The 10,524-nt window shown below is 31.2% G+C and overlaps 1 protein-coding gene and 1 long non-coding RNA gene across 2 annotated transcripts; one reads left to right on the forward strand and one right to left on the reverse strand.

The window, feature by feature from the left end:
• Nucleotides 1–2,656: 2,656 nt before the first annotated feature.
• Nucleotides 2,657–4,369, reverse strand: LOC110940461. The gene is made up of 3 exons (XR_002593186.2): nucleotides 4,269–4,369; nucleotides 3,103–3,210; nucleotides 2,657–3,013 (listed from the first exon to the last, which is right to left on the reverse strand). It is a non-coding gene; the product is annotated as an uncharacterized LOC110940461 (long non-coding RNA).
• Nucleotides 4,370–8,828: 4,459 nt separating this feature from the next.
• On the forward strand, nucleotides 8,829–9,975 carry LOC110932950 (dof zinc finger protein DOF1.8). The gene has a single exon (XM_022176203.2). It carries the CDS (start codon nucleotides 8,976–8,978, stop codon nucleotides 9,783–9,785), a length of 810 nt encoding a protein of 269 aa, XP_022031895.1. The 5' UTR covers nucleotides 8,829–8,975; the 3' UTR covers nucleotides 9,786–9,975.
• Nucleotides 9,976–10,524: the final 549 nt, after the last annotated feature.

The following is a 10,524-nucleotide window of genomic DNA, read 5'->3' on the forward strand; positions in this document are numbered from 1 at the left end:
AGTACAAAACGTCCAGCACAAAAAATTGAGAAAAAAATTAAGACAAAAAAATTTAGCACAAAAAATGTTATACAACATATAAATACAACACATTTTTGTTGGTTTTTTTAATCGTCAAATAGCAATATGATACTCAAATTAAAGATAAAAAAACGTTCAATTTTATGATGAATTTTTTGTGAAAAAATAACGTCATATAAAAAAGTTATAAACGTTTAAAAAATGATGGTGAAATATGCATGTGACTTACATGTGGAGAGTAAAAGTAATATATAGGATTTTTACAAAATACCCTTAAACTCCTCTTTTTTCTATATTTTCATCTTAACCATTGATTTGAAAATGAATACTTAAAATTAATTCTCATATTATTTAGGTAAAATAAACTTTTTATTTAATTGTTATATTTAGCAAATAGAAACGCATGTTTTAGAACCAACATCCGTGTATGTTCGTGCTTTGAGATTAGAATCATAAACTATTATAAACATGAGTTGAAACGATTTCAACCACTTAAAATCATTAACTTATCACAAAAACATTTTGATCTCAAGAAATGGTTATCACAAGGGTTTAAGAAAAGTGAGGCTAAATGTACTCATATATATGATTAACGTACCTTATGAAAAAAAGTAAGAAAGATAATATGACGGATTTAGCATGTAAAAAAGTGCATTCAGAAAAAAAATTACAGAAGATGATACATTTAACAAATACCATGAAGAATATTTGCAACGAATCATTACAACCGATTTTAATTCATAACTATTAAAAATGTTATTTTCAAGCCCGTTAATTGCAAAATATCTTCTACGAAAATCGCGGGGGAAAAGATTGGCATATTTGAAATAAGGTCCTAAAAGCATTCACATCCAACCCCCTAAAATTATACATACATTCCACTAAAAAACAACTCTTATATCAATATATTTTCACTAAAAACAAATACTTTTTCTCTCTCCTTTTCAATTAAATAATATTTTTATACCTTTATCATTACATTTTTCTCTCTCCTTCACTCACAACCATTTTCAATATATATTAAAAAATTATAGTGGGTGAACAGTGTCCCCCCAAATATACAGATGAACAGTAACATTTTCTCTCTCCTCCACTCACAACCACTTTTTATACTTTTTATATTTTAAAAACATCACACTGAGAATATGATGCCTTGGATGTGAATGCTCTAAGTTAATAATTTTATATTTTCACCAAATGTCATTGATAATATTTTGGTGCCATTTCTTAAGGTACTTTTTTGTTTTAACATAACTAGTAGGGTGTCCGCGCGATGCGGCTGGGGCGACAATTTGCATTGCGACACTTGTTTTTGTTAGTTTTCTTATTCATATAATATTTATGGTAGTATTATTGTGGTGGATATATGTCATAAGTGCTACCCATGTCTAGTAATTATTAAATTTAAAATTTAAATTATCAAGTATTTCAAAAAACCATTGATGCAATAAACACTTTGTTGGAATACTCACTAATATCTTAGACAAGAGTATACCAATATGAACATCATCAATTGAAGTAGTACGACATCCATGGACGTTCACACATATTATTTTCTTAGATAGCTCCACGTTCACTTAACACTCAAAGACATAGTTAAAATGGGTTTAAACTAAAAAACAACAGGTATATGTAATTTTTAAAAAACATAGTGAATAGCACATAAATCACTAATTATTTTTCTAGATAGATCCACAACGCTAATCCACATAATAAGCATTTTAAATAGGTTGTTTTAACTATTAAACTTTTTATTAAAGCTTTTATATTAAACTACCATTTAGGTAAACTTCACCAGACCCAATTACATTGTTTACCAGACCCAGTTACATTTTTGGTAAACGTGGTCTATAAATAATTAAATATAGATCAACAAAATTGGTCGTTAGTAAAGTGCCTATGCGATGCGGCGGAAGCGACACGATACATTGCAGTTCCTGGTACAATATTTGTTGTAGGATCATTGTGGTGGATATAGGATATACGTAATAGATTTAACATTTAAATTATCAAGTACTTGAAGAAGCCATAGTAAATAATAGATTTAACATTTAAATTATCAAGTACTTGAAGAAAACCATAACGTGTTATATATGATTAGAAAATTATTTTAAATAAAATAATTTAGGAGGTTTATTATGCATTAAAGAATACATAAGCTCTTGTACATATAGAGAAATTGAAGTGCCATTCGCTTCTTAATTATTTTAAACTACAATTAAAAGATGATTGACATAGAGTTTTCGTTCATTACGTATTTATTTCATGCTTCTCATCAGGTTAAATTCAGTTAAGTTTCTATTCTCGTATACTTTTCTCTTTGTTGATCCATCACTCAAACCAACTTATTTTAATTTAATTGTTTAATTAATTAAATTGAATTTTATATCACATTATTAAACTTTTATTATTTGTTTATTTTTTATTTAATACACGTAGACTTTTGTTTAATTATTATTTTATTCGTTTTAAAATGTAATAAACCAATTGTATTTCAATAAGTTTTTTTTTATGGAGTATATTATCATTCACTTCTTATTTTTATTTATTTATTTTTTTTTATGGCAAAATGGAATATTATTACCAACCAACAAAACCACTCCCCAACAAGTAGCTGAGGAGTCAAAAGAGAAGACAGACAATAGTTGAAATAATAAACATACAGCATACAAACTCATTCTAGTGCATCTATACCAACTCTTCTCCAATTCTCCCAATGCGGTACCTTGATTTTCGATCTTTGATTAAGCCATAAGAATGTTGTTTGTTGGGTGATAAAGTAACCAATGCTGATGTTAGGCCTCGAAGATCTGCTTCAAAAACTCCAATTAATCTTGTATTCAAATAACTTCTTTGTGATAGGCCATAGAATGGGAAGTTGATATGTAGCTTGTACGGCTGTACCGTCAAACCCAGTACTACGTCAGGATGTCATAACTCTAACTTGCAACAACGTTCCTTGGTGGTTTACAGTATTCTTTATAAAAAACTCCTATAAAAACCAATAAAATTTCAAACAACCAGATATCAATAGTAACTACAGATTTGCGAGTATCACTTATTTGTTGTTTAATTACTTACCAGATGAATTAGTAATGGTCTGCACACTGTCCACTACCAGGAGTACATCTAACAAATGAGTGGGAAGTGTTGATATGATCTGTATTTGGTCCATGGATAAACATAAACCTACAAGAAAATAATACATTATTCACATAAATTGATGTGTGACCATCATCTTTTATAGTCATGTACATAGAAAAATATTGACATTTTAAAAAACCTCTCAAGAACAATCAAGAACTAAACAAATTGCAAATTCAAGAAAAAAATCAGTATATACGAACTAAATGTTCACGTTCATTTTAATGCCTTCAAAGCTTTTCATGCCTACAACATCAGGCAAAAACCATTGCTAAATGTCTAACGCGTCACGCCCCTCTATTTTCTTGATAATTATTAAAAAAACCTCCAAAGCTCCAAATAAAGAAAACAAATTATAGCGAAAACTGCCACACCCTTGTACAATGCAACAAACCAAAGACCATCGAAAGAAACTAAAATTCATGATGCCACCAACTGAAGCATCTATAAAATTAACCACCTGAAGAAAGCTACACGATATGAGTAAGAAAAATCCAAACTAATACAAATCAAAGAAGATGAGTTTCATTACCACAAACACCATTATTTCAAAAGAATAAATAATTTTTCACATAAGCTAATTAAAAATATATTGTTTTCCAAATTGAATCATGTTTTTCACTGTAGCATTTCTCGAACATCGAGTGTGCACAATAACTCATTTAATTTAACACCAGTTAAATTTTTCATACCTTGAAATTAGGCGTAAAACCTAGATGAAATCAAGCAAAAAGCCTGTTAGCTGCAACCATGTCCGACTGATTCGTTAAGCAATCAATTCCACTCATATTATCATCGTGCCCTTTTGCAACCAATCATGAATTATGCTCAATTTTTATTACCAGTTATAGTAATGAAGCTCATTTCAGCTGGTGTATCATGGGAATAGCTTTCGTTGTTGTTCCTTTAACAGTTGATTTCATCAAAAAGTTAACATGTACCTAATACACGGTCATTTCTTTTCATGCTATATTGCTTGTAAGTCAAATATAACACTGCATTTTCTCTATTGAAACTTTATCATCTTCCAAACAAAATGTTCAGTGTTTAGAAAAAAAGGCACCACATGATAAAACACACTTCTTTTAGAAAAATGATTGTACCTGGCCTATTTCTTGCATGTCTTGTATGGAAACTGAAAGTTCTGTCATTGACCAACTTAGAGTACTAAAAGGGCGATTGAGAAAGTCCTATTTTTATGGCACCAAAAGCGAAGCGTCTGTGTATGTCACTATTATGTTAATATTCCGCTTACATTACAAAGAATGTAGCATCATCATTAATGATCACGACTAAGATAACTGAAATTTGATTACTACCTTCTCAACTTGTTGGCTTCCAACGGTTGTAGTGTTTGTTTGAGCTTGTTCCTGCACATTTAACATCTTATTCAGTAAAAAATGAGCATGTATTGGCTGAAGATGTAAGTCTTGAAATAGCACATTTAGTGGACTATGTGCATGTGCTAAACAAAATGTGCAATTACGAAAAAATGCAAGTGATGCTTAAATATAGTAAGATTTATTTTTTCTTCGTTTCCTATAAAAAGAATGAAGATATATGGCACCTTCTTATATGTACATTGGCCAATTTCATTAATTGCTCTTTGACTGAATGGAGAGAAAAAGAAGCATTATCAAGGTACAAATATCCCCAATCAATTGAATGTAATCTAACATAAAAGAAAAAAAAACAATAAAGAAACACGATTGTTATCTTACACCGTAAAAGAATCAAATGCATTTGCTTCAACCGCCACCAGCAAAAGACTCGGAGAGCGTATTCAATTAGGCTATCTGGGTCTCGAACTCGATTAGTCTTTTAACCCCACTGCACTTACAAGAGTATTAAAAAATGAAAAACAACAACAAATCGCAAGACCGAAATAAGGCTTGGAATCATCCTACCATTGTCCATTCGACTAAGAACGGAATGGAAACCCTAACGCACCTTGAGCCGATGATAGCAAGAACAAACAAACAACAATAATAATATAACCAAGTCAACAGATCTGAAGTGTAACTGTGAGTTTAAGAGATATGTAAGAATTGAAAGTCTTACTTGATTCTCTTCATTGTAGTTCTGGTGACCGCATCAGCAGCTTACTCACACAGCAAAGGAATCTGACTTGCAAACTGAAACATATTTAACCCAAAGTTCTCCAAGATTAAACTGAACCCTAAAGAAATCCTAATACCTTATAATCAATTTTTAGGTTTAATCGATGCCTAATTTAATTCCTCTATTGCACATTCAAATCGGTAAGGCGACACGTTGTTGCAATGATGAAACATAACAACAACAAATGTATCGATTCATAGCTGGTTCAAGAAATTAAACAAAGCATTAACCATACCTGGTTCAAATCGGAAACATGAATTCTAATTTACACCAATCGCTAACAGATACAAACATGGTCCTCGACACAAGGAGCGCACAAAAAAGAGAGAACGTGGGTTATGAATTTGAAATTTGAGATCAGGGAGGGAGAAACATCTTGTTTTAAAGGAAGCGAGAAACATGTGATGTAGTTAAATTTTTATAATAACACTTGATAAACTTCATAGGGAATCTGATAAAGATGTGGGTTTGAAATTCGAAATACGAGTAGGGTTTTTGCTTGTCCCGCCTAACTCTGCGTGTTTGAAGGGGTGGGTTATGACTTTTTCCAAATTTATAAGCTTTAAAGGTTTGTATATATTATAAGTTGCAATAAAATAAAATAAAATAAAATCGTATATCTCAAAATCTCTTTCCCTCGTATATTAATTATAATATAGTATAGATTATCTATTAAACATTATGTGACATTCACCGTATTACTTGACATTCTGTAGCTATTAAAAATTCTGTGATAATAACTAAATACGTTGTGCTTTAATTACTTGTATATTAAGGCATCATCTACTTGTACCTTTTAATCCAAACTTCAATACTGAACAAGACAACTATCGAAACGTCAACAAAAATGAGTAGGTCGTCATGGTGCCTTTGGATTTTTTTTAAATATTATAATTTATATGATATGACAAAAATACGTAAAATAATTATAAGTTTGTTGTGGAAGGGATAAAGTGTAACTAATTATCCATAATTTTGTTAAAACTTAAGGATTTAAGTGTAATAAGTTTAGGGGCTAAAAAATAAATAGTGTTTAAAAGACCACTTTACCCTCATTTTAGGGGTTTATTTATAAATAAGGGGGGAAGAAGTTCTTAACTTTTGGGAATCCATCCCTCATGCATTATAATATATAGTATAGATAATGTTTAGGGGCAAAATGGCCGAAATTGAGGGCTTTTCTTATTGTTAATTTATATATTTAACATTAAGAAGTCAGTTTTATAAATTATATCCAAAAATTTGAAGTTTTGTTGGAACATGTAATGAATTTCAAAAAGTACTTTTAGTATATCAATTTATTAATTTACTGCTATATAACTTTATAGTTTCTTGGATAGATGTGACGTCATTTTTCTCATGGACATAGTTTACAAATATAGTTCGTATGGTCATTTTTTAAATAGTTTTATTAACTAGTATTATTTATGCATACACATGGGCAGTGTGGATGGAATGAAGATTTTGACGACACTTTACAGCCAACATCCATGAAAACCCATCAATGGTCTCAATTCCACCTTAGTCTTTAAGTAATCCAACACACATAAACAATACTTGTTATATTATATATATGTGTATGTGTGTCACTACACTTGATCTATACATATATAAAAAATATTTATATTATAAATGTTTACGACAAGTTTTCATATCATGAAAAGAATCTATACTGATACAATTACTTGATAGAGGGATGGATGAGCCAACTCACGCTTAAGTTCAACCTCAGCTTCTTTAGTTCAACGGAGCTCAAGCTCAGCTTGTTAATAACTTTCAAGCTCGACCGAGACACAATTTATTTATTATTCCTTAAATACTTATTATTATATTTTTGTAGTATAACAAATTATATTATATTTAGTTATTTTATCTTACTATTTTATATACTATCTATAATTTAGTTATATATGTATTATTATAAAGTAAAAACTATTTTATTTATATAAACAATAGGCTGCTCAAAGTCTAATCAAGTTAGTCATATAAAGCTCGGTCTTGAGCTCATTTATTAAATGAGCTTCAATTTAGAGTCGGGATCAGGCTTAAGTTTAAAATGTCAATCTCGAGTAGCTCAGAAGCATCTCAACTTGTTTACGCACCTAATTATTCATACTAGCTGTCACATTTTTATGAGTATATGACGGTATGACTAATTAGTTTATCTAAATTCTAAAGAGTGATTATGATATTTAGGTTTTATTTTTATTTGTTTCTGAATTTTAAGAGTAGTATCGAGCTATTGATTTCATTTTAGTGATTTGGCCACTAATTTTCAACTTATTATTGTTTTAAGGTTAGCCGATAAAACATTAGGTTGATACTTGATAGTATTATTTTAAGACGACTAAATGAATTAGTCTATCTATATTCTTACATATGTCGATATAAAAATATTACATGGGCTTATATAAAATTTCTATAAACTCGTTACAGAATTTAAAATCTAACATGTGTCCATGAAACATACAGACACACACATGTCTATAGTCTATTCTGAAACATTAATTACTCTTTATTTTACACACACATGAAGAGAGTACATTTTTTTTTTGTAAGAAAAGACTGGCACACGAAAAGAGATGATCATTTAGAACACTATTTTGTTTTCGAGAACACACACGGAATAAATCTAACTACTTACATCACCCGTAGTGAGGTTTTTTGGCGTTTTTCTTCAAAAAAACGTCTAAACATGCACTTCGACCGCCCCCATGGGCATTTTTCTTGAAAAATTGGTTTGGGCGTTCCAATAAAACGCCGGGTCAAGATATGTTGGGCCAATCAGATGGTTCCAATTCAAATATCATTAGTTTTTAATTAAAAACAAAAAATAATAATTAGGTAATAATTGATGGGGCATTATCCCGCTACACCCATTTATGGAAAACGCCCCATAGTGTCTCATTGCTGACTGAACTACCGCATGACGTAAAACGTCCAAAGGTGGGGTCATTATTTGAGTCTTCCACTACACATGATCTTAGTTTTTTTTTAATGGCCGTGCTTTTAAAACTGTATACTTTTTACAAACTATTTTTATTATTTTTTATTCTCTTTAAGTTTTATCCTTTACCTACACGTATATGTATATCGGTAATATAACCGATACAAAACCTCTGTATGTCTAGGCTACATACATAAACGACAATCTAGTTAACCTTTTATTATTGTTTTAAATTTCATACGAAATAGAGGAGAAACAACAAACACTATACTAGTATCTTTTATTTATAACTTTTAAGATTATTTTTTTAAATAATTTATGTTGTTTGTATGTTTTCATAACATATATAGTGTTTTACATAGATCAATCTCCCTATATCTAATCATATATTAGAGAAAGTGGTTGTGGGGGTAATTTCACTATAAAAAATTACAAACCAACCTTAACATCTGAAGTCTAAACTGGATATTAAACACCTCTAACATGACCTACATACAATTAGCCAATTAGCAAGGGAGATTCCTCACACATGCTTAGTTCTCAATTCTCACCACCTTCCTATACATTCCCCCTAACCCCCCCCCCCCCCCCCCCCCTCACCCTCTTTCCCCTTATATCCTCACATCATGCTTTGTTTTTTTCTTAACCAATTATATCAACTTCTTTTCACATTCTCTTGCTTTCAATTCTTTCTTTTCATACAATTCCCACCTCAAATTCTAGCATATAAAGATAAAAATACATGGGGTTGAGCAGCAAACAAGTTTCTAGTGATCATCTTGAGTTCAGCTGGAGTACTCAAAACATGCTACTAACATCAGGCAACATGCAATCATCATCAAACCAACGTTCAACACCGATGAAAAGATCGCTACAAACACAACAATCTGATCCTTTAAAGTGTCCAAGATGCGATTCGACAAACACTAAGTTTTGTTACTACAACAACTACAACAAGACGCAGCCGCGACACTATTGTAAAGCGTGTAAGAGGCATTGGACCAAAGGTGGCACTCTTCGCAATGTCCCCGTTGGTGGTGGCCGGAAAAACAAGCGTGTCAAACGCCCTAACACCGCCACCACCTCAACAACCACCAACATGAATCACAATTTAGGGTTGAGTGATCAGAAATACATGTTCCCAGATGATAAAGGTTTGTTTTTTAAGCCAAATGATAGTGCATTTGATCAAGTTTCTTGGGATTTTAATGGTAGTTTCACCAATGCCACTACCACTATGCAACAATTACCTCATCAAAATTTAGGGTTTTCTATGCATTCAAACTTGACTTCCAATAATGATACAATTACAAACCCTATTCCAACCATTCCAACCTCTTATACACCATTCTTATCTTGTTTAAAAGATGATTCAACCCTCACAACAACAAGAATGATGATGCCGAATTCTTCGGCTGTTTCGCAACCATGGATGCAAGCTCCAACCACAAGCAATTTCTTGGAACCTAGTTATTGGACATGGAATGACATTGATTCAATGGTTCAAGCTGATCTGAATAAACCCTTTGATGATCCACTCATGAAAAACTAAATGGAGGTGAGATTGAGATTAAAATTAACCAAATTTAGATTATTTAATTTGTTTTAGGGTTTCTTTTTTCTTTTCTTTTTTTTTTTTGTAAGTAATTGTGGGTGTCTGGATGTATACTGTTGTTGAAGCTGTGGTTTCTTTTAGTATTTCAGCTTCATGGTTTTAATTATGTACTCTTTTTTTGTGAATCTATGTCATGAGTTGATGAAATATTATTTAATGTTAGTGGGGTTCCATATGAATTTGTGATTGAAATTGGAGTGATGTGCATGTGAAGAGACATTGGGGTCTTGTTACAGCTCAATTAGGGGTTTGAGTTGATGTCAAGATGAGAAAGAAAGATTCTTTTGTATTGCCCATTCTACAAATGGAATTTGTGGGACACTTTATCTTTCCATTTCTATCATATATGTTGATATAGTACATGATCTTGAGGTTATATATTTCAAATTACCAAATATCAATCAGTAAAAGTGTCACCTTTCAAATAGTTTTTTCAAACCTTCAGCATATATAATGTGGATGATTGATCCATATTTCATTGTGTAAAACTGTATTTGTTTATGGGCCGTGCTATAAGTACACCATGATCGGTGCCAACTGAACGTACAACCCCTCCTCTTGTCACATTAGTCATTTCACATGCGTTTAGAATTGGCGATTTATTTGTAAACAGGCCTTTTGCCCTTGCAGATCCTTAATAAATAGGCTTATAGCCCAAAATTTTGATCTAAGAGTT

Source organism: Helianthus annuus, chromosome 15, assembly GCF_002127325.2.
Source record: "Helianthus annuus cultivar XRQ/B chromosome 15, HanXRQr2.0-SUNRISE, whole genome shotgun sequence".
NCBI classification, from domain to species: domain Eukaryota; kingdom Viridiplantae; phylum Streptophyta; class Magnoliopsida; order Asterales; family Asteraceae; genus Helianthus; species Helianthus annuus.